This window comes from Delphinus delphis, chromosome 1, assembly GCF_949987515.2.
Source record: "Delphinus delphis chromosome 1, mDelDel1.2, whole genome shotgun sequence".
Lineage (NCBI taxonomy): Eukaryota > Metazoa > Chordata > Mammalia > Artiodactyla > Delphinidae > Delphinus > Delphinus delphis.
This window is the reverse complement of record NC_082683.1, coordinates 57,060,372-57,085,880: the sequence shown is the minus strand read 5'-3', so window position 1 is coordinate 57,085,880 and position 25,509 is coordinate 57,060,372. Positions and strand designations below refer to the sequence as shown.

At 38.8% G+C, this 25,509-nt stretch overlaps 1 protein-coding gene across 1 annotated transcript in view; it reads right to left on the bottom strand.

The window, feature by feature from the left end:
- Positions 1-25,509, bottom strand: part of DYNLT5 (dynein light chain Tctex-type family member 5) — a 28,553-nt gene extending 3,044 nt beyond the window's left edge. The window contains exons 1-3 of the mRNA XM_060005795.1: positions 25,391-25,509; positions 4,907-4,998; positions 278-402 (exon numbers count right to left, since the gene is read on the bottom strand). Coding sequence (XP_059861778.1) covers positions 278-402; positions 4,907-4,998; positions 25,391-25,509 — 336 coding nt within the window. The remainder of the gene's footprint in view (positions 1-277; positions 403-4,906; positions 4,999-25,390) is intronic.

Here is a 25,509-nt window from a genome sequence, read left to right as displayed (position 1 = left end):
GTATTTTCTACAATAAAAATTTTTTAATAAATGGGGCAGTTTTATATATTTCTTAAACAGAATACATGCAAGGGATGCACATAATAATTGTATTAGACAAAGGCTTTTTACACACACACAGACACACATAGAATATGACCTAATAAATACTTTTATAAAATAAAAATAAGCAGTTTTACTGCTACTGCAAATTAATTGCCTTCATCAAAAAGTAGGGGGTTGTGCTTTCAACAAATATTCTCATCATAGTTAACACTTTGGGAAATCATACGCATACCTCAGAAATCGTTTTAGTCATCTGTCTACAGAGCTCTGGTTCATATTTTTCTTCTTGTAGGTAGTTAGTTAACACATCTTTCAGAATATGATTGACAATGACAACAGGAAAATGTTTGGTAGGACCTGAAAATACAGATGGAATTTCTTTCAAAGAAGTAATTTCAAATCATATCCATCCACCCCATAGCTTTATTGAAAGAGGGGTCTGAGAAGGGAACTAGATCCCAGAAGAGCCATGTGGAGAGGGCTCCCTTAAGAGTAGCTTATGTCCTTCTGTTGATAGATGCAAACAGCCCAAGATGAGCCCAAAGGCAAGGGTTCACACTCTCTCTTCCTGCTGAAGTTTCCCTACGGCTGAACTTAACCAGAAGGTGACAGCCCGTGCCTAGAGTTGAGTTAGGTCAGCCTCCTGGGGCTCAGTTAATAGTATTTTTATTTTGATGATTACACATGAATTGTTCAATTAAATTTAAATCAGCCTGGGGAATGAATGTGGACAAGTAAAACAGAGACATCTGCTACGAGTATGAAAATTAACCCCGGTATTGAGTCAGCAGGAATCTCTGTTCTACAGGAGAACGACAAGCAGTTATAAACCTATGAAGGGTTGGTCCTGGTTGCTCTTGCTTCATAGGGTCAGAGCTAGGGCACCAGCCCCAGTAGGCAAGCCCCCAGACACCTACTGTGTCACCATCCTGTGGATGTTTTAGAAGATTTCCACTTGCATACGCTAGTGAACTGAGGCTAAATTTGAGAGTGGTTCCTCCCTTCCTACTTAAGAAATTAAAAAATGATACTAACAGCTTGGACTAAATTAAATAGACTATGTCCTTTAGATTGGTACCTCTCTTTTTCACTCCCTCCTACCAAGCTCTCGTATGGCATTTACCTTAACTTGACCTGTATCATTCACACGGAACTTAATTCGGCCAGGTATTATAGCGACCGTAGGCATTGTTCCCTTCAGAAAATAGTAAATTCCTTCTGTGCATATGTTTGTCCACCTACGCTTAGTACTCCTCCCTGTGATTTGGGAACAGCATCTCCCAAATGGAGGGAACTGGTCCTCTTCCCACTCTAACCATGTGGTTCTTTAGGTTCTACCATCATTTTCTTTGAGCCCAAGTCCAGATCATGGTTGATTGGCCCTTGATGGACTTGCCCCAAGCCAGGTCAATTAGAGTCCTTTCTTGGAATTTTTATTTTAAATTGGAGCTAGGAAAAGAAAAAAAAGTCAGTCCCTTTTTGGTGTTAAAAGTTATGACACGTGACTCTCAGGAACTGCTGGAGGCTGTTTCTCATAGTGGGAAGGCAGCCAGGCCACGGTGAGAGAGGGAGCCTCACACAGTTTAGGGCTGGAAAGATGGAATCCTGGGGGCACCTGAGTCTCAGTTTCTAGTAGCTCCCACTGTCCAGCTGCACCAATGCCCTTTCTGCACTTTGCTCAGGTTTGTCTTTTTAATCTCATTAAGAAGATTCTATTCTGAAAAGAATTTTAAATATGGTAGTAAACTTTTCTTTTCTCACTTCTTTGTGACCTTGGCCCTATACAGCCAGAATTATCTATTGCCTTACTCAGGCTGGGATGCTGAGAGGCAAAGAGAGAGAGTCAATATTCAGCAGTTGACTTCCAAAATAAGCTCCTGAAGCTTTCAGAATCAACTAATGTGAATGCTTTTTTTCATTTCTTTTTCTTTAGAGCAAATGTTTTTCTTTAGGAGGAAAAAATGTCTTTAGAAGTCAAAAAGCAAAGATCTGAAGAAGTATCAGGATGGAAAAAAAAAAAGAAAGAGAAACTTGTCCATAAAAATAGATTTAAGAGAGAATAGATAAAAATTTGGTTATTTAATATATCTGTGTCTTAGCTTCCCAAAAAGGAATAGTGATAAGAATGATCACATATTGTTTTTTGTTGGGATTAAAGTGAGACGAAGTATTTAAAATGCTCAGAACAGTGCCTGCCACACAAAAAAGCCACTCATTAGAGCTTTGTTATTAAGAGTGTTGTAGCTGTTATTGTTGCTACCTTATTCTGAGCAAAGAGACAGGGATTGCTCTTGCTGAGAAGGCAGCAAGATGGGCAACAGTGTAAAGGAGGGATGTAGTGAGGCCTCCACAGGCGGGAAGGACCCTGTAGGGTGGAGCAAAGTCAGCACTGAGAGACTGGCAGACTCTGTCCAACAAAGCCTCTGGTGACAGGGCCTGCTCATCTCACGAGAGTTGAGTTCAAACGATGTCTCTCTCTCTGTCTTTAGATTCTATTTTTCAATAATTGGCTTCAGGTGGACTGTCTCGATGTGCCAGCAGAGATGGCCCCCTATAGCCCTTGTGTGACGTGGTGCTCACAGTGTTTTTAAAAAATCAGGTACCTCTATAGTCATTGCTCCAGAAAAAGTCCTGTGGAGAACTCATTCCATACTTAATAGGAAATTATGTTGGATGTCATAGAAGGCTTTTCTTCTTAGTGATCTAAGGTGAAGACCTAGAGTCAGTCAGTTTGAGAAGCAATAACATATTGAATGGGGAAGCAATTTAAATACAATAGTTCATTTAGTTCTCACAGTATCCCTAGATGTGTGGACTATTATCCCTACTTGCAGATGAAGAAACTGAGATTCAAGGATGCTGAATCCCTTGCTCAAACATCATTTATTTAGGAATAGGCAAAATGAGTGTTCAGATTCATATACATTGGACCCTACAGCTCGTATTTTCTTCTGTACTCATGTTTCAGTAATTAATTAATGGGAAGAGGTAAGTGGCTTTTATTATAAGAAATATGTTTTCATTCTTCCATTCCCCCTTTTTAAAAATTATGATTTATCTCATTCTTGGTGGCTGTAATTACTTAGATAAAGGGAGGACAAACATGCTAAACATTTAAGATGTGTTTACATGATGCATGTGAAAAAGTAAACACAGTGATAGTGGTGATTGAGTTTTTCCTCACTCTTCTGGTCAGTATTCATTGTACAGATAGGAGAAAATCTTTGCCAAAGGCCCACAGACTACCTTCTTTCAGATGCAAAATAAACCCAGAAACAAGTGGAAGTGGAAATACATTTTTGATTATTAACAAAATAGCTAGTTAGATGCTTTAAAAATGGATTGTCATGTATAAAAGACTTTAATCACAAAAGAATAATTCACATGACTTTCTGAAAGAAAATATGGAAAATACTTTATACTAAGCTATTTCTAAAATTCCTTTTCTAACTTGCTTCAACACTCAGTACTTCTAAAACTGATTAGACAGTTTAGTTTATTTGGAGAAATGTTATTAAAATAGATTGTTTTGAAGAAGAAACACAGGGCTTCATATTTCAAATGCTTTATCTTGTGAAAATCAGATTCAAAGCCTTCTAGCATGCAGAGCCCAGAGTCATAGGCACCGAATGGCAAAGCTCTTTTAGTTACAGGAAGACCTGACCCAAACTTACTTTGCCTAACTGAAAAGTCTAAGAGTACACAGCTGGATGTAGGACGTGGTCTCAGGCTTCATGTGAGGGCAAGATGGCCAAAGCTGCCATAAGCCCTTATTCTTTCCAGTTTCAGGATATGAACTGCTTCTTCAACAGCCCAAACAACATTTTCTGAATTGAACCTCAAAGGCTTTGATGGCCTTGACCAAATCCCCAAATCAGTCACCGTTACATCTCTGAAGCCAGTGTCAGCTTCAGGAGGATGCTATGGACCAAAAGTGATAACGATGGCAGTGGTCGGGCTCCCCCAAAGGAAACTGGGTCAGGCTACCAGAAGGAGTATAAATGTATCTTGGTTGGCAGGAATATTAGTTGTCTACCATAGGCACTGTGAAAATACCAGTAGACAGGCTAATTATGGAGCCTTATACTCCATGTCGTCTTGGGGATTACTGTAGAAAACTGGCTAGAAGGCCTAATGGGATGTGCTGATGGTCTATAATTCTCCTGAGGTTAACTGACCACAGATGAAACCACCCTGGCCCATGGAGTCTTCCTTTGGTCACTGGTAAGTCTCTGCGGAATTTCTATACAGCAGCAATTATATATGGATTCAGATAATAGTGAGAAGGTACTCATTTAGAGAAAGTAAGTAGTTCTATGAAGAAATGTGAATGGGGAATGATAGTCACTGTGGACTCCACCTGGAGTATAGGGGCAGGTGCAAAGATTTTTGTTTTCAAAGACCCAAAACCTCTGCGGGAAAAGATAAACATCTCTGTCAACAGGGGACCAGGAATCATTTGCCTTTGTCTTAAGGCTTTTTTCTCCACCCATCAGCAACCTTGGTTGGTTTTGTTTGATAAAACTATAATGCATATCTCTTTCATTTAACTCAAGTAGATATAAAAAACTCCACAAGAAATACCCAGTGAACTCCTTAATTCAGTAATACAACTACACCTCAGTGCCGCCTAGTGACTTGCTTGGTATTTAGAAAATACTGATAAAGAAAAGTAGGCAATGGACACTGGTCCCACTTTGCAGAGGAAGAAATTAAAGCAATACCAAATCACCCAATTAATTAAGATCCCTTATATTGTGCTAGCATTGAAGACAATGCCAGGTTATCAGATATTATTTTAAGTAAATATCACCCATAAAATTAGAAGTCTTAAATAGGATGGAGTGATAAAATAACACACCCAGTTGGTAGGTGTTTTCCATCTGAACTGCGAGGTGAGAGGCATCTTCATGTTGGCTAGGTTCATCCATATAAGACACTGTACTCAGAGAGCTAAAAGCAAGGAGAAAACAAATTTCAACAGTTACTATAACAATAATAGCAAAACACCATGTTGCTCTTAGCAAAGATGTGACAGAAGTTTTATGTTTTCTCTAAAAATATTTCAAGCAAGTCCCCTGTAAATATCCTGGTAATACATTTAAAGTCTAAAACATTTTAGAGATGGAAATATTACCAGTGTAGAGAAGTCACTTGGAGCAGGTCTCAATATAGTGGTTGAAGCCCAGTGCAGTGCCTGGGGCATTTGATTATCACGAAAGTATTCATGTGTCGTTCCATTTGTGGGCTAATGGAGTATGTACAGTCAGCCCTTCGCATCCAGGGATTCACCCAGTCACGTATTTCAGTTGGTTAAATCCGCGGATGTGGAACCCATGGGTATGGAGGACCAACTGTACTGCGCCATTTTATATAAGGGACTTGAGCATCCACTGCTTTTGGTGTCCATGGGGGGCTCCCGGAACCAATGCTCAGCAGATACCGAGGGCCGACTGTACACGTTTCAAAAGCTATTGTCAATTGCATCTCTACTGCAGGTGCAAAAGTCTCTCCTCAAAGTGGACAGAACTCACAAAAGGGACTGGGGATTACGCGAGGAAGCTTAAAATGTTGGGCAACAAGCTCTTTACATACATGGGGGATTATAAGGAGTTTACTATTAAATGTACCTCACAAAATCCCTTTAGTAGAAAAAAGAAAAATGAGAAACTCATCTACATGATGAGAGAAACCGCAATTCACCCAAACTGTAGTAATCAATAAGCATCAATCACCCTTTTCAACATTAAGAAAGGGTTTTGGCTTGGTTACCAAGGCAATATAAGCTTATCCAGGTGCTGAACAGGAGACTCAAATGAAGAGTAACCCCTAAAGTCCCTCCAGCACTACTTAATCAGAGAAAATTCAGCTGTCACTAATGGCAGTCTCAGATCTCTACCCCAGTTCTCTCCACCTGTGAAACGGAGGTTAAGACAGATATCATTTCAAAGAAGAGATGATATAACAGTGTGTGTGTGCGTGTGTGCGTGTGTGTGTGTGTTTTCAGAGTGATTACTTTTATAAGCAGGCTAAGTTTTTGCTTTAATTAAATGAGAATGAGATATTTGTTCTTAATCTTTGGGGACTTTTTTTCTCTCTGCAAGGAGTTTTAAATACTTAGTTCTGAGCTGTTGGGAGTTAGTGAGCTTCCTGCAAATTGCTATTTTAAGAAAATCACGGATATTATATTTTAAAAATCATTTAATACAATTTAAACAATAAATTAAGGTTTACCCACCCAGCCCAAGAAAGTGATGTAAGACATGACGGCTGCTTTTCCACAATGGATTTCCGGATTAGTGAGTTAGTCTCCATTCTTATAACACCTGCTTTCCTCAATTTTCTGCTGCCCTTTGAAGTAGCAACCAACCTATTTAGCCACGTTGGCTGCAGGTGTTGTGAGCAGCGCCAAAGATGGTAGCTCTGCTTAGAAAAACCAATGTTGCATAAGCCCCTTGATTTTAAGATAAGCCAGGCTGCCCCAATATTGTATATGCTACTTTTTTTCTGCAAAATATTTTCCATCAATTGTCTCATTTTATCTTTAAAATACCCCCTTTAAGGAAGTAAAAGAGTCATTAGTCTGCCCATTTCAGCGATAAAGGGAACTGACAAAGTGCTTAACTGCATACACATACGAAAGGCAGACTTAGATTTCAAATACTCTATTTACCTCTGTAACAAAGTTTCATATATGATCATATCTGATAGAATGGAAATAGGGGCAATGACTACCTGAAATAATTAATTGCTGCAATTAAAAGTTACTTGCACAAACATAAGAAGATGTTAATAAAACCCTATTTCTTTTCTTCTAAATGCCATATTAAAAACTCATAGAAGGAGAAGTAGAGTTTGTATAAAACTCAAATTAGCAGAGTTAGAAGTCTAACACAAAAAAGCAAGTAATGATTTTTTGCTTTGGATACTATTGCTTTGTTATTGCCATGTTACTAAAAAAAATGATATCCAGTGCAGTTTGTAATATTATCAGTATGATATTGGTAACTGTCATAAGGGCAGCTTCAAAACCCTATTGGATGAAGATTGCTGTGCAAATAGAAAGTTTTTTAGACTGACTTTTTTTTTTTAAATACTGAAGGTGATTTCGTACAGTGCCTTTTTATTTCTACAGCAATCTGTAAACCGTGTATGCTCATTGTAAAAATTTCGAAGTGTACAGGAAAGTATAAAGAACAAAGTAAAGTTACACAAAAAAGTACTAACCTCAGTGATTATCTAACCACTCTTAATGTTAAAAAAACTTTTCAGACATGATTTTACATATGGGATCTATTATAGACGCTGTTTTTTTTTCACTCAGAAATATATAGCAGATAACTATGTCAATAGATAGTAATCTGCATCCATGTTTTAAATATCAAGACAGTATTTAATTTATGAACATACTGCATTTTAGTTAAACAGGCCATTTAGGTTGTTTTCAATATTCCATCATTATAAAGAAAACTATAATGACCATTGTGGCAGGGACTCATTTGCTTTACAATGTTGTTCTCTTCTTCCTTGGTAGCAGTACCAGAAGTTTGTGGGAATATTTCTCTCCAACTTGAAGACAAATGCTTGGACTCTTTAGTGCTACTGGGGCCATGTGGCTTATGAGCCAATAACATGTAAGTGGAAGTTATGGGTGAAAATTCTGAGAGAATTAATTCAACCAACTAAGTCAACCAGCAGGGGCCTGCTCATGACTGGACCGTGGATATGATGGCAAGAGCTCAGCAGCTATCTTGGATCTTGAGATGACGTTATGGATTGTAGATCAGAAGCTAGAAGACTAGTCCTTCTAGACTTCTTTTATGTAAGAGAAAATATATTTCTATTTTGTTTAAGCCACTGGTTTTATTTTTTATAAAAAGATTTTTATAAGAAGCATTAGATATAACTGATACAAATTTTAACTGATACAGAGTTTGGAAGTGGGATGCTGCAAGTAATAGAGCACAAAACTTGGAGTTAATTTTGTGGAAGAGACGGGGCTTTGGGGAGTGAGATTTCAGATATTTCAGATATATTAACCTGGCTTCCCTTATCATGCAGAAGGAAAATATTTGGTTAGTCTATTGATTTCTGTGCTTTGGAAATCTGACCATGTATCAACCAAGACTATAATTTCATGTAAGTTATAGAAAAATTTTACTTTTTTAAAAACCCTATTTATGGTATTTTTTGAAACTGATATCTGATAGTTCCTATATTAGAATGAGATGCCTCGGAAGAAGGGAGAGAGAAAAGAGAATAAGTTGAACAGAAAAAATACAATATATATTGCATGAAAAAAGACAAAAAGAAGACATAAAATATTATAAATGCTTGCAATTACCAATGTCAGTTCAGAATACGGACTTAGAAAAACATGTACATATTTTCTATTGATAAACAGCTTTATTCAAGCCCTTTGAAATTTTTAAAGATAAAAATGTGAGATGCTTCAAAGAACAAATTTATAATTTTAATTACCAATGCTGTATTCACAGCACAACAAATTTATTGGGTATATTTCACATTACACGTGGATGAGTTTCTGTTGCCTATGACCAGGCCTTCCCTAGTTTATAATAATAATCCTTCTTAGATACATGATCTCACTGCGAATGGAAGGCTGTAGTTGATTTTTTTAAATGTGAAAAATGTTCTTGCTGTCTATGTGTTTCATCAGCTTGTTGGCATTTATGGAAGAAAAGGATTTCAACTGGCAAAATGTGCCCAAAGGAGTTGTAAAGTTTTAGGCAGGAAGGTCGTTTAAAAGTAAAAGCAGGAAAACTGAAAGTCTGGTGTAAACTGCTGGTGAAAACAGTGAACAAATGAACTAATACTATTCTAGAGAGAAGAGTAACAATTTGTAACCAATATAAATTTCCATTAATACTTGGAATCACATGTACCATTGCTCAGGACAGACTTGAAATTAGCCTGGTTGTGGAAATAGCTGCATGAAATTGGTACACAATAACAAAAGTAACTCTCTTACTTTGTGTCCCATGCTAACCCAACAGCCTGTGTTATGATTATGCAGAAAAGAGCCAAAAAAATTAGCTAGGGAGTTGGAATATGTTTATTTTTCATGAAATTCAGTTTTCCTGAAAACATCTTACACATTTGCATGCTGACCATTCCTTGAATTACACAGAATAAGTACAAGGCATGTCTTACTGTCATGATGGTTGGAGATAGAAACAATAATGTCAATTAAATCTCACCAGCCATAATACCATCTAATTATTATTAAGAATTCATTTCCAGACATTTTCACTGCCATTATGCCTTAGATGTTTTAAGCTGCAGTAAGAGATAATGTTTGAATAGATAGCTAGCCTTGAAGCCATTCATTTAGCAGCTTAAGAAGGTCACACTATCACCTCTTTCTTCGATTTGTAACTGTGAAATGCCTGGAACTACCGTATTTTGAATGGAATCATTTAAGCATGACCCTCTCTTATTTTTTAAAATCTGTTATTAAAGTCACGTGCTGCCTCCCAGTGGGGTTATTTCAGAAAGCACAGAGAAAAAGAAGGCTTCAGGGTATAAATTTGTACATTTGTTCTTTTCTTTTTGCTTCATTCTTTCAACAGCTATTTATTGCCCACCATGTGGCAGGCAAAGTGGGAAGTACTGGGAATACAAAGGAAAATAAGACTTCCTGTGCTGGAGACACAAGATGTAGAAAACAAAATATGCATCAAAACTCACTTGGGGGCTTCCCTGGTGGCGCAGTGGTGGGAGTCTGCCTGCCGATGCGGGGACGCGGGTTCGTGCCCCGGTCCGGGAGGATCCCACGTGCCGCGGAGCGGCTGGGCCCGTGGGCTATGGCCTCTGGGCCTGCGCATCCGGAGCCTGTGCTCCGCGGCGGGAGAGGCCACAGCAGTGAGAGGCCCGCGTACCGCAAAAAAACCCTCACTTGGGAACTTTCCACCTCAAAATGTCTATGGACATTTTTATGACTATTATGCTTAAGATCAAAAGCGTACCAACTCTTCCCCCATCAGTGGAAGGTACAAGCTGTCTGTTAAGGTAATTTAGTTGTGTGTAGCCATTTAGTTTTATAGCAGTATTGCCGGATTTTTACATAGTTTTAAGATATTTTATTCACATTATGGGTCCCATCTTACAAGTAAGAGAAAGGTTGTAATGGAAACAAAAGTCAAGATATGTTTTCAAAAATGAAAGAGGAGAGAAAATGACATGATATGTGTTCTTGTGGGATACATTTTTAAGAGTAGGAATGATTCTGAAGGCCAAAGAATGAACCATGCAACCTGTGAAAAGTCTAGCTCTGAAGCGATTGAAGATAATCCAGGAAATGTGACTGACAAAGTAGAACAAATTTGAGCGGGTGAATAGAAAGTCAGAGTTAGTGTCTGAAGCCCACTGTTGGATCTCTTTATTCAAGAGAAGGTGAGGTTAAGGTCAAGAGCAGCTGATGAAACTTCTGTTGCAGCTCCTGGATGAATGCACAGTTCAAAGTCGCATTACCCTTGGCAATCATCAGAGAGGTGAGGCTGGGAGTGTGTGTGCCATGGTTACCTCCACAGTGCCATGGAGATCATCAAGGAGTGTCGTCTATCCCAACAGATGTTCAACGCAAATGATAATGTTCTTCTTCTTTTTTAATAGGTGCACAATGGAATGTTTCAGCAAGAAGGTAAAGTATACCTTGTTTTAAAAATTTGAACATTTTTCTTTTTGCTGTAAATGCATCTTTTGTCTGCAAGATGAAAGCCCTTAGTCACCCTGGACTTACATACTCGGACCTGTGAACCTAACCTGTTTGTGTTCAGGAATTAGGATAATGCAATAATTATTCATTCTACTGTCAAACAATATTTATTGAGTGACTGCTATGTGCCAGGTGCTATTCTAGGCCCCTGGGATATAAAACACAAAAAAAACCTCAAAACAACAACAACAACAAAAAACAAAAAAACCCAGAAAACAAAAACAAACTAAAATCTCTGCCCTCATGGAACCTAGTGAAAAGAGAGAGAAAAAAGACAATAAAATACCAAACAAGTAAGTTATATGCTATGTTAGAAGATGATAAATGCTACATGGAAAAGGAGAGCTTAGTTAAGGGAGCTTGAAAGTGGATGGGAGAGAGGCAGTTGTGTGTAATTTTAAACAGAATGATCAAGATAGATCTCCCTGAGCAAAGAGTTGGAGGAGGTGAGGAAATGAGCCATGTGGATGTCGGAGGGAAGGGTGTGTCGGGGGAGAGGAAGGCACATGCATAGGCTTCGAGCAGAAGGCTGCCTGGTAGTTTTGAAAAAGTGCATAGAGGCCAGAGTAGCTGGAGAAGAGGCAGCAAGCAGGAAGGTGGAAGGAGATGAGGTTACCAGGGTGTCAGGTAGCTGGACCATGTAGAGTTTTGTGGGCCATCTTAAAATCTTGGCTTTTACTCTGATAAAGTGGAAGCCTTTATAGAGTTTTGAGCAGAGGAATAGCAAGATCCATGTTATATTTTACAATGATAACTCCAAATGTTGTGCTGAGAATAGGCTGTAGGGCAGCATGTGTAAACACAGGGATTCCAGTTTGAAAGCTTTTATAGTAATCCAGGGGAGAGATGACAGTAACTGCTAGGAACAAAATTGTGTCTCTTCAAAATTCATAGATTGAAGCCTTAACACCCCATGTGAGTATATCGGAGATAAGGCCTTTAAGGAGATCATTAAAGTGAAATGAAGTCGTAAGGGTGAAGCCCTGAACTGATAGAACTGGGCTCCTTACGTAAAAGAAAGAAACAGCAGCATTCTTTCCTCCATGCAAGGACACTGTGAAAAGATGGCCGTCTACAAGTCAGGAAGCGGGCCCTCACCAGCACCTAACCAAGCTGGCACCCTGATTTCAGACTTCCAGCCTCCAGGACTGTGAGAAAATAAATTCCTATTGTTAAAGCCACACAATCCGTGGTATTTTGTTATGGCAGCTCAAGCTAATACAGTGACCTGGACCAAGTCGGGGGGTAAGTGGTAAGTAGTTGGGTTCTTTTTTTAAAAAATTAATTAATTAATTAATTAATTAATTTTTAGTTGAGTTGGGTCTTTGTTGCTGTGCGCAGGCTTTCTCTAGTTGCAGCGAGTGGGGGTTACTCTTGGTGGCGGTGCGCGGGCTTCTCATTGAGGTGGCTACTCTTGTTGAGGAGCACAGGCTCTAGGCATGCAGGTTTCAGTAGTTGTGGCGTGCGGCCTCAGCAGTTGTGGCTTGCAGGCTTGGTAGTTGTGGCGCATGGGCTTAGTTGCTCCACGGCATGTGGGATCTTCCCAGACCAGGGCTCAAACCCATGTCCCCTGCATTGGTGGGCAGACTCCCAGTAGTTGGGTTCTGAATATATTTTCAAAATTGAGCCAACGGAATCTCCTCTTGAATGGGAAGGAAGGTAGTTAAAGATTTAAGTTGTGAGATGTTGAGTTTGCAATGTCTGCTAGGTACTGAAGTGAGGGGTCAATAGGCAGTTAGACCTATGAGTCTGGGGTTTGGGAGAGATGTGTGGGCCGGAGATATACATCTGGGGGCATAGCACCATGTCTCAGTCACTAGACTGGAGGAGATTCCCGAGGGGACAAGTGTAGGACAAGAGAAGAAGGGGAGAAAGGGACAAAGTGCTCCCTGAGGCACTCCTACATTAAGAAATTGGGGAGAAGAGGAGGGACCAGTGAAGAAGATTGAGAAGGACTGACCACTGCATCAGCAATGTGAAAGTCATTATGATCTTGACAAGGGCAATGCCACAAGTTCAGGGACAGTCTATTTTGTTCACCACTGCATCTTTGGCACATAGCACAATGCCAGTAACCCAGGCAACAAAAATGTGTTCAGTAAACAAAAGACATGATGCAGTGATGAAGTCATTGTTATTCTCATTTCATAGATAATATATTAAGACAAAGAATATTAAATAGTAGCTAGTTAACAGAAGATCAGGGATTCAAACTCAGGTCTAGTTTGACGCCAAAGTTCTATGTAACAATAATGATCAACACTTGCTCTGTTCTTTGATGTGCCAAGAACTATTCTAGTGCTTCCATGTATTATTTTAATAAATTCTCAACATGCCCGAACTGACAACTATTATTTTTATCCCATTTTGTAGAGGAAGAAACTGAGGCAAAGAAGGCTTAATAACTTATGCAAGACCAGCAGCTTGTAACTGCTCACACTGGAATTGACCCCAGCTAGCGGTGGCAGAGCAGGCCTCTGAGTCACCCGTTCGACTCCCCAACTAAGCTCATGCTATTCCATTCACTCCTTCAGAGATACAGTTGACAACGTGGGGGTTAGGGGTGTTGACCCTCTTTGCAGTGGAAAATCCAGTAGAAGTTATGGTTGGCCCTCAGTATCCATGGTTGCATTTCCTCAGTATCCTTGATTCCACATCCACAGCTCCAACCACGGATCGTGTAGTACTGCAGTATTTACTATTGAAAAAAAATCCACGTGTAAGTGGACCTGCACAGTTCACACTTGTGTTGTACAAGGGTCAGCTGCACTGCAATAGTTAGCCAGGGCTGCCATAATGAAGTACCAAGTCTGGGAGGCTTAAACAACAGAAGTTTGCTGTCTCACACTTCTGGAGGTTAGAAGTCTGAGAACCAGGTGTTGGCTGGATTGGTTCCTTCTGAGAGCCATGAGGGAAGGATCTGTTCCAGGCCTCTCTCCTTGGCTTGTGGATGGCCATCTCCTCCCTGTGTATCTTCACATCACCTCCCTCCAGGCCTGTTGGTGTCCAAGTTTCCTTTTCTTATAAGGACACCAGTCACATTGGTTTAGAACCCACCCTAATGAACTCACTTAAACTTAATTACCTCTTTAAATAAGAGGTAATTAAGTTTACATCTTATTCCAAATAAGGTCACATTCAGAGGTATTGGGGATTAGGACTTCAATGTATGAATCTGGCAGGGGTAGTGGGGTACAATTAGCTCGTAACGAATAAAAATACTTTCATGAGGTCTCTAAATTCTAGGGTCAGAGAACCACAGTTGATTTGCTCTGTCATCTGGGAACTGTGATATGCTGGCCAGTCACTTTACCACAGCAAGCCTCAGTGTCCTCAGTATATGGGGATAATAGGGCATGTATATCCCTATTTTTTCTAAATACTGTTAGATTTCTTTGCTGAATGCCTATATAAGCTATTATTCTCACTAGCCTTGCCAACATATGGTGTTATTCTCCCTTCTTATGTTTTGCCATTCAGTTGGGTGTAATATGGTATCTTGTCTTAATTTGCATTTTTCTCTTTCCAAGTGAATTTAAGCATCTCTTCACATTCTGCTTTGCCATTTGGGCTTTGCTTCTGTAAACTGCTATTCATCTCTTTTGATTATTAAAAATTGTTTTCCTGCTTTTTAAAAAAATTGTTAATATGCATGAGTTTACAAATATATATCTTCTACTGGCCTACAAACTGTGTCTATTGTATTCTTTGTTGAACAGACATACAAGTTTTACTGTAGTTGTATTTATCAAGTTTTTTTTTTAATGGTTTTAGTTTTTCATTTTGGGATCTTATTTAATAAATCTTTCCCTCCCACAGAACAGAAAGATATTCTATACTTTCTTCTATTAGCTTTATAGCTTTCCACATTTCAGTCTTCCATCTGGAGTCTACCACGCAAATGGTGTAAGAATCCAGCTTCATTTTTTTTCCCTTCATATAGTAAGCCAGCTTTTTCCCAAAACAATCTATTAAAAACCCATCATTTCTCATGGAAGAAATCAAAGAGGAAATAAAATAATATCTAGAAACAAATGACAATGAAAACATGATGACTCAAAACTTATGGGATGCAGCAAAAGCAGTTCTAAGAAGGAAGTTTATAGCAATACAATCCTACCTCAAGAAACAAAAAACGTCTCAAATAAACAACCTAAACTTACACCTAAAGCAATTAGAGAAAGAAGAACAAAAAAACCCCAGAGTTAGCAGAAGGAAAGAAATCATAAAGATCAGATCAGAAATAAATGAAGGAAAGAATAGCAAAGATCAATAAAACTAAAAGCTGGTTCTTTGAGAAGATAAACAAAATTGATAAACCATTAGCCAGACTCATGAAGAAAAAAAGGGAGAAGACTCAAATCAATAGAATTAGAAATGAAAAAGAAGTAAAATTGAGACTGCAGAAATATAAAGGATCATGAGAGATTACTACACGCAACTATATACCAATAAAATGGACAACCTGGAAGAAATGGACAATCCCTAGAAAAGCACCACCTTCGGAGACTGAACCAGGAAGGAATAGAAAATATAAACAGACCAATCACAAGCACTGAAATTGAGTCTGTGATTAAAAATCTTCCAACAACAGGGGCTTCCCTGGTGGCACAGTGGTTGAGGGTCCGCCTGCCAATGCAGGGGACATGGGTTCATGCCCCGGTCCGGGAAGATCCCACATGCTGCGGAGTGGCTGGGCCCGTGAGCCATGGCTGCTGAGGCTGCGCATCTAGAGCCTGTGCTCCGCAACGGGAGAGGCCACAACAGTGAGAGGCCCGCGTACTGCAAAAAAAAAAAAAAAAAAAAAAATCTTCCAACAAGAAAAGACCAGAACGAGATGGCTTCACAGGTGAATTCTATCAAACATTTGGAGAAGAGCTAACACCTATCCTCTCAAACTCTTCCAAAATATAGCAGAGGGAGGAACACTCCCAAACCCATTCTATGAGGCCACCATCACCCTGATACCAAAACCAAACAAAGGTGTCACAAAGAAAGAAAACTTCAGGCCAGTATCACCGATGAACATAGTTGCAAATATCGTCAACAAAATACTAGCAAACAGAACCCAAGAGCACATTAAAAGGATCATACACCATGAACAAGTGGGGTTTATCCCAGGAATGCAAGGATTCTCCAATATATGCAAATCAATCAATGTGATACACCATATTAACAAACTGAAGGATAAAAACCACATGATCATCTCAATAGATGCAGAAAAAGCTTTTGACAAAATTCAACACCGATTTATGATAAAAACCCTCCAGAAAGTAGGCATAGAGGGAACTTACCTCAACAAAATAAAGGCCATATATGACAAACCCACAGCCAGCATCATTCTCAATGGTGAAAAACTGAAACCATTTCCACTAAGATCAGGAACAAGACAAGGATGTCCACTCTCACCACTATTATTCAACATAGTTTTGGAAGTTTTAGCCACAGCAATCAGAGAAGAAAAAGAAATAAAAGGAATACAAATCAGAAAAGAAGTAAAGCTGTCACTGTTTGCAGATGACATGATACTATACATAGAGAACCCTAACGATGCTACCAGAAAACTACTAGAGCTAATCAATGAATTTGGTAAAGTAGCAGGATACAAAATTAATGCACAGAAATCTCTTGCATTCCTATACACTAATGATGAAAAATCTGAAAGAAAAATTAACCATTTATTATTGCAACAAAAAGAATAAAATACCTAGGAATTAACCTATCTAAGGAGACAAAAGATCTGTATGCAGAACACTATAAGACATTGCTGAAAGAAATTAAAGATGATACAAACAGATGGAGAGATATACCATGTTCTGGGATTGGAAGAATCAACATTGTGAAAATGACTATACTACCCAAAGCAATCTACAGATTCAATGCAAGCCCTATCAAACTACCAAAGGCATTTTTCACAGAACTAGAACAAAAAATTTCACAATTTGTATGGAAACACAAAAGACCCCGAATAGCCAAAGCAATCTTGAGAAAGAAAAACGGAGCTGGAGGAATCAGACTCTCTGACTTCAGACTATACTACAAAGATGCAGTAATCAAGACAGTATGGTACTGGCACAAAAACAGAAATATAGATCAATGGAACAGGTTAGAAAGCCCAGAAATAAACCCACACACATATGGTCACCTTATTTTTGATAAAGGAGACAAGAATATACAATGGAGAAAAGACAGCCTCTTCAATAAGTGTTGCTGGGAAAACTGGACAGTTACATGTCAAAGAATGAAATTAGAACACTCCCTAACACCACACACAAAAATAAACTCAAAATGGATTAAAGACCTAAATGTAAGGCCAGAAACTATCAAACTCTTAGAGGAAAACATAGGCAGAACACTCTGTGACATAAATCACAGCAAGATCCTTTTTGACTCACCTCCTAGAGAAATGGAAATAAAAACGAAAATAAGCAAATGGGACTTAATGAAACTTCAAAGCTTTTTCACAGCAAAGGAAACCATAAACAAGACTAAAAGACAACCCTCAGAATGGGAGAAGATATTTGCAAATGAAGCAACTGACAAAGGATTAACCTACAAAATTTACAAGCAGCTCATGCAGCTCAATATCAAAAAAACAAACAACCCAATCCAAAAATGGGCAGAAGACCTAAATAGACATTTCTCCTAAGAAGATATACAGATTGCCAGCAAACTCATGAAAGGATGCTCAACATCACTAATCATCACAGAAATGCAAATCAAAACTACAATGAGGTATCACATCACACCAGTCAGAATGGCCATCATCAAAAAATCTACAAACAATAAATGCTGGAGAGGGTGTGGAGAAAACGGAACCCTCTTGCACTGTTGGTGGGTATGTAAATTGATGGAGAACAGTATAGAGGTTCCTTAAAAAACTACAAATAGAACTACCATACGACCCAGCAATCCCACTACTGGGCATATAACCTGAGAAAACCATAATTCAAAAAGAGTCATGTACCACAATGTTCACTACACCTCTATTTACGATAGCCAGGACATGGAAGTAACCTAAGTGTTCATCAACAGATGAATGGATAAAGAAGATGTGGCACATACATAAAATGGAATATTACTTAGCCATAAAGAGAAATGAAATTGCGTTACTTGTAGTGAGGTGGATGGACCTGGAGTCTGTCATACAGAATGAAGTAAGTCAGGAAGAGAAAAACAAATACTGTATGCTGACACATATATATGGAATCTAAAAAAATAAAAAGAAAAAACTGGTTCTGAAGAACCTAGGGGCAGGACAGGCATAGACACAGACATAGAGAATGGACTTGAGGACACAGGGAGGGAGAAGGGTAAGCTAGGAAGAAGTGAGAGAGTGGCATGGACATATATACACTACCAAATGTAAAATAGATAGCTAGTGGGAAGCAGCCGCATAGCACAGGGAGATCAGCTCGGTGATTTGTGACCACGTAGAGGGGTGGGATAGGGAGGGTGGGAGGGAAACGCAAGAGGGAGGAGGTATGGGGATATATGTATAGGTATAGCTGATTCACTTTGTTATAAACAGAGACTAACACACCATTGTAAAGCAATTATACTCCAATAAAGGTGTTAAAAGAAAAAGCCCATCATTTCCCCTTGCTCATATATTATGTTCTATATATTCATAGGTCTACTTCTAAAGTTTCTATGTATTCCACTGCTTTATTTGTCTATTTCTACACCTATTTGTTTATTCCTGTATTTATTATTATTTTTACTTACTGCAGCTTTGTGGTATATCTTAATATCCGATAGAGTAAATTCCTCCTCAATGCTCACTCTTCAAAGTTAACTTACTCAGAATTCTTTCCCTATTTATAAAATTTAGAAATGGTTTGTTGAGTTTCTCAAAACATACAAATGGGTTTTGATTGAGATATGTGCATTTGTAGATTAATCTGAGAAATATTGATATGCTTTTGTGTTAAGCAGTTTCATCTATGAATCATTTCACTATTAATTCAAATCTTCCTTAACAGGAATGCCTTTACCTGGGATCACATTCACAGGGCACTTTTCACAAAGATGCCAATGAAGGGTTATGTACAAAGATGTTCCACATGGCACTGCATACCTTGGCAGGGAGGGAAAACCAATCTGGGTGTTCATCCCTAGGGGAATGGATAAGAGCATGAGTGATGGATGTATATTAAGGACTATTATGCAGCAGTAAGAAGCAAAGAGCTAGATATCCATAGTCACATGAGTAAACATAAAAAACTAAAACTATTGAATGAGATATGAGATTGAGCAAACAAAATGAGATTTATAGCACAGTACCATTCATGTAAGTCAAAAATGCATATCTTTAAGTACTTGTTCTGTAATTTTTTACGAGAGAGTCAGTCAGGTGAAGTCACAGAAGGAGTCAGAGGACGGGTTCATGAAAACAGTTTATTATACTCACAGGTCCTAGAGGCAAGAGACACAACATGCCACACAGGACCATGTGGAAAAATGCCAGTGTGGTCAAGAGGCAGAAGACGGGAGCAAGGGAGAGCCAGGGGCTTTTATTGGGGTTTCCCAGGGAAAGGCAAAGCGGTACAGGGGAAACAGCTCAGCACTGGCCTGGTCTGAATAATTTCAGTGGGCTCTAAGCTATAGGAGAGGCCCCTAGTTGCCTGGTACTTGGCCCTGGGATGATTAGGGCAGAGAAATACTGCCTCCTGGGATGTGGGGGGGGGCCAGAGAGAACGGGTCAGGATGCCAGTTGGTTAGTTTGCATATTAAAGGCATGCTCCCTGCTGAGTCCTCGACTGTCTTTAATAACTGGCTAGCCCTGGTGCCGGGGGCAGCCTCTCCCCAGCCAGAAAGGTTTTTGAAGATGTCAAAACATCATAATACACAGAAAATTAAAAATATATATAATATAGTATTTAAGTATGTATATTCTTGTAGTATATTTAGTATTTTGTGCATCAGAGTGGGTGCCTATTGGGAGATGAGAGTGGGAGTGAGGATGGTGAAGAAGGGGAAAATCAGGCAAACAAGGGGTCCTACTCATATTAGCGATGACAATGTGCTACGAAATGAGGAATAGTTCCAACTCATCTTGGCTCCTGAGAGAAGTAAGATAATAAATGAGATGAATGGGGATAATAAAAGTACCTTCTCTACTTAACCCACAGGGTTTTTAAGAGACTCATATGGATATTGTATGGGATGTATCTATTAAGCACAACTTAATATTAGCTATTATTGTGGTTTAATTTAGGAACATGGCCAATGCAGTTTCTCAAGCTTCTCTCTCTTTGGAGGGGAGCTGTGTCTCATCCAGATCTTGTTGGGGGCTTTAGTTTGATTCAGATGGCAATAGAGCTTATCAAAAGGAGGAAACAGGCCAGGCAACATCATTTTTAACTGCACATAAGCGGCTCAAATAGTATAGGTTGGAATCATTGAATAAATTCATCACATTTAAAATGACTTGTGCATTGCCTTTCCCACCAGATTATTTCTGTGTGGTTCACCACCTACTCATTGGTCAATAAACATTTATTTCAAATGAAGCAATGAATGTAATCTTTTCCATTTTTTCCAAAAAAAGGTTACCATGTGGCTTTAAGTTTACTTGAAAAATGAGATTCTCGAGAGAAGAACAACCCTAGAGTTAGTCACCTTTATATGCCTTACATGTGGCACGAAGTGGAAGCTTAATAAACCTTGAATAAACGAATAAGTGGAAGAATATAATGTGGCCTAACTACTGCATTAGATGCCACCAGTGGGTTCAAGTGGAGAGCTCTGGGATCCATCAAAGTTCTGGTTCATGATATCACTGTAATTTTGGTTTGAGGCAAAAGAGAGACTCTTCAGTCTTCAATCTTAGGCTTGACCTACCAGTTGAACTACTGGCCTCAGAGATAAGAAGCCTGGATATCATGTCACATTATCCTGGGAAAGTAATTTAATCTCAGGCTTCTATTTCCATTTTAAGGATATGAGAGCAGCACATCTGTTCAAATACTCTTTGAAAGCTGCCAAAGCCTGTTTCCAACAAGAAAGACGTCATTGTAAATACCTGCTCTTACCCATGGATGGGAAACAGAAGGTTCTGGTGAAGGAGTAGAAGAGTTTCATTGATGCAAGTTACACGTAGACAGCCAATTTTCAGAGAATGAGAATTTTTGACTGTAAACAAAAGCCCGTTTTGCCACTTGCTGATTCTGTAGCTTTGGAGCCTCAACCTCTCTAAGCATGTTTCTTCATTTGTAAGATGAAGATGCTAACTGCATCTCTCTTATAGAACAGGGGTCAGCAAATATTTCTGTAAAATGCCATATAGCAGATATTTTCCACTTTGCAGACCCTGCACGTCTATTGCAACTACTCAACTCTGCCATTATGGTGTCAAAGCAGCCAGAGACAATACATACATGAATAAACATGGATGTGGTCCAGTAAAAACCTTATTTATGGATACTGAAAGTTGAGTTACTTATAATTTTCACATGACAAAACGTATTATTCTCCTTTTGATTTTTTTCAACCATGGAAAAACCTTTATACAAAAACAGATGGCAGGTTGGAATTGGCCCTCGGGTCATAGTTTGCCAACTCCTGATACAGTGCGTCTCTGAAACAAAAATGAGGTCATAGTGAGGGCTCAGTAAAATTTAGCTTAGCACCCTTATTATTATCAATTATTTAACTGAAAAGCAACAAAATTCAAAATTATAGATAAAGTGTGATGACAACTAGGTAGCTATAGGAAGAAATATGCCAATGAGCTAACAGTTATGATGTTGGTATAGTAAAAACCAGCTTAAAATGTTTTTTTTTAAAGAATAAAGCATAAAAATTACCTCATAATGAAAACATAATTTACATTAAAGAGACAAATCTAAAAACAATTAACAATAATTATATTGAATATAAATTCAATCTTCCTTTTACAATTCAGAAGGCATTTCAGGTATCCATTATGCCCAGGGATCAATGTTAAGCGTTAGTTACTTCTATAGAAGACCACAGAGAAACCAAGAATGTGGATGAACTTATGCTAAGCTTATGCCACATCTAAGAAACTGTTTTCCAAGTAGGTCTACCTCCTATGCTTCTTTGCCCTCCTTATCAGTGTTTACTGTTATAAAGGCCAGTAAGTCCACAGTCTAATGAGAGAGATAGACAAGAAAACACCCAAATACAGTACCACGTAGAAGGCGAAGGCAGCAGGAGCAGAAAGGAGGAGCATCCGACCCAGTCGGAAGTGGAAGCGGTTGTAGTTGCGTAGTTATGAAACCGTGGGTTACATTCATTTCATCTGCCTTCGCTAATCAAGGTTGTTTTAAGACTTTCATGTCCTCCAAGCGGTGCATAACCTAAACAATAAGATGTTTGCCCAAGTTATTGTTTAGGAACTTGGAGTCAACTGCATCTAATTCGAGGTCAGCTGGTTAAGGCTGGATAGGACCACTGACCCTTCAACTGGGCAGACGCTAGTGTCCAATCAGTGACCTTTTAACATCAGAGGGCCCAAAACTCCACCCTCAGAATGTGCAGAGGGCTGTAGGCTAGAAACATCTGCACAGAACAACAATTACTGCATCTTTTCCCAATCACCTTTCCTCACCCTCCCCGCACTTCCCATGCCTCATACCACCCTGCTTCTTTATTCTTTGTCCCATAAACTCCCGATCCCCTTGGTTTTGAGGAGGTGAATTTGAGATTTGTTCTCCTATCTCCTCGCTTGGCTGCCTTGCAAATGAAAACTCTTTGCTGCAAACCTCAGCATATTAGCGTTTTGGCTTGTTGTGCGTCAGGCAAAATGAACCTGTTTTGGAAACTGTGATAGAGAGCTTCTTGGAGAGTTGGAGATGGAGCTAAATTCTGAAGGAGGAAAAGAAGGAAGCCAGAGTGTAAGACGAGCATTCCAGACAGGATACCCCATGGGAAAGCAACGTGAGGCAATGGCTGGAGGCAAGGCAGAGCATGGAGGGATTGTAAATATGGAAGGTGGGAATGGCCCAAGAGTAGGATGCAAGCAGGATAGTGGGGAAGACGGAACTAGAGAAGGCAAGAGTCCGTGGGCCCTTTTGGCCATACTCATGATTTAGGACTGTATCCTAATCCTTAAATTGTTCCTTGACCTATAAGTCTCAGCTATTTCATAGCAAAATGGTAACAATGATGTCTACCTAGTAGGATTAATGCTGGGGAGATTAAATGACATAATGTATTAGGTCCTCAATATACTTCAGCATATGCTTTGTACTATTGAAATTAGTCTATTCAAAAAATTGTTTTGAGATAACTTTCAAGTGAAAGGCATATGTTTTTCCAAAAAAACACTGCAAATTCAAAACAATGCTGCATTTGATAGCCACTAAGTTTTCAGAGTTTTTCTACTAGTTGAAGACACATTTCAGGAAGGAGAATCACCCATACATTCTGGTCCCTGGCAAGGATGAAGACGATGGAAAATAAGTGGGAGTTAGGGTTAGGAGGCAGCCTCCTAAATGGCCTCTGCATTGCAAGCGTGCTTGGAATCTGTTCATTTGCCATTTAATAAAAAAGGCTCCAACAGAGGATCCATTCTGAATATTTTGTTTGAGAGTCCCTGTTTCTAATTTTGAAATATATCAAGATAATTATCACTTAAATGTATTTGTTAGTAAAAAAAAAATCTTTCCTCATGTGTTGCTAAAACTATTTTCGTGTTCTTGTTACCTTTTAATTTGTTTTTATACTTCATCAATAAAATAAGAGTGATCCTTAATTCTTCAGATTGGACCATGTTCTGATTCTATATACTTGACTTTCTTATTTGCTTTGAAAGGGAAGAAGTAAATGAAACTTATGCAAGTAGGGATGATAGTTTAGTTTTTGGATAAGAACAGTGCTTTTTAAATCATGGGACCAGGATTTATGTCAGATTATTATTATAATATTTGCTCCTAAAAAGTTGAATTTAAGCTAACAATTATTTTAAAATAATTTAAAAAAACTCTTACACTTAAATCTTGGAAATAGCAGTCAAAATGACTTAGGATCAGAAGCAAAAGCTATAGAGGTTAATTATTCTCCCAGCTTTACTTCTGATGTACACTGAGATTGCTACTCCTTTATATTTCCTATCTGTGAAAGAGAGCATTTGTACAGGACATGTAATCCACAATCATCTAGGGTTGAAAAGTAGAATTTTGAGTAAGTGTATTAATACATTCTGAGAGCAGAACAATTTGGTTTCAGAATTCGAACGTAAATCTCTTCCAGTTCTTCTGGTCTCTGTTCCAACAGACACACCAGCTCCTGCTTCCCAATCATGGGGATTAATATGCTACATCTTTCTTTCTTTCTTTTAAATTTATTGATTGGGAAGCTCCTGCTTCCCAATCATGGGGATTAATATGCTACATCTTTCTTTCTTTCTTTTAAATTTATAAAATTATTTTATTTACTTATTTTTGGCTGCATTGGGTCTTCGTTGCTGCGCGTGGGCTTTCTCTAGTTGTGGCGAGCGGGGGGCTACTCTTCGTTGCGGTGCGTGGGCTTCTCATTGCGGTGGCTTTTCTTGTTGCGGAGCACAGGCTCTAGGCACGTGGGTTTCCGTAGTTGTGGTTTGTGGGCTCTAGAGCGCAGGCTCAGTAGTTGCAGCGCACGGCCTTCGTTGCTCCGCGGCATGTGGGAACTTCCTGGACCAGGGCTTGAACCCGTGTCCCCAGCATTGACAGGTGGATTCTTAATCACTGCGCCACCAGGGAAGCCCTGCTATATCTTTCAATCGTGTAGATATTTTTAAGAAGGAAAGTTTATAATATAAATTAATTGACCTCTGCATTGGATAATTTGTTTGGTTTTCCTCCCGATGGCAGTCAAAAAAAATGCCATGAAAGTATTAAAAATTAATTCATCTTTTTTAGGAGAGCAAATGCAATATGTAGCAAGAGCCAAAAAATGTACTTATTATGCTTTGACCCACTAATTATACTTCGGGGAAGAAAACAATCAGAGACTTCTTATATAGTAAAAAATTTAAAAAGTGGAAACAAACTTAAAATGCTCAATGATTGGGGAATGGTTAGCTAACCCAGAATTATAAGCTGACAAAATATTGTATTATGCAACCATTTAAAAGGATATGCACAAAGACTATGAAAATACATTACAAAATTTGTTTAAAATAATGCTAAATGCATTGTATATGTATATATTGATTACAATAATGCAAAAACGATGTATTCATATAATATTGAGGAGAAGAATTCAGGAGTCAGTTAAGAAGTAGCTGGTCTACATTGCATATGACATTCTTTTCAGTAGGTGATTTTTTGGGGTAGTCTCTGAAATAGTAAAAAATGCTGCTGTGATCAACTTATCACTTAAATTTCCTTGTTCTTTTTCTCTGTTTTCTTTTTCTTGGTGCACAACACAGTGATTTAGTATTTCTGTACATTTCCAAATGATCACCACGATAAATCTAGTTACTATTTTTTCTCGTTCTTTTAAAAAATATGGCCCCCAAAGATGACCTAAACCTTGTACTTGCCCATTTTTCTCCCTTTTTATGTCCCAAAGGAAATGCATTTTTTTCCTCCTGATAAATATTATGAACCTGTTTATTCAGTAATTGAGTGTGTTAATGGACATCCAGTCACTCACTCTTTGGTGCGCCCACGAGGCTCTTTCCGCCGGAACTCATGACTACTTAAAGAAGACACACTGCCCCTCTTCTTCAGTAAATGAGCCGTTCTGTCTTTAGCAATGTCTGACATCATCAT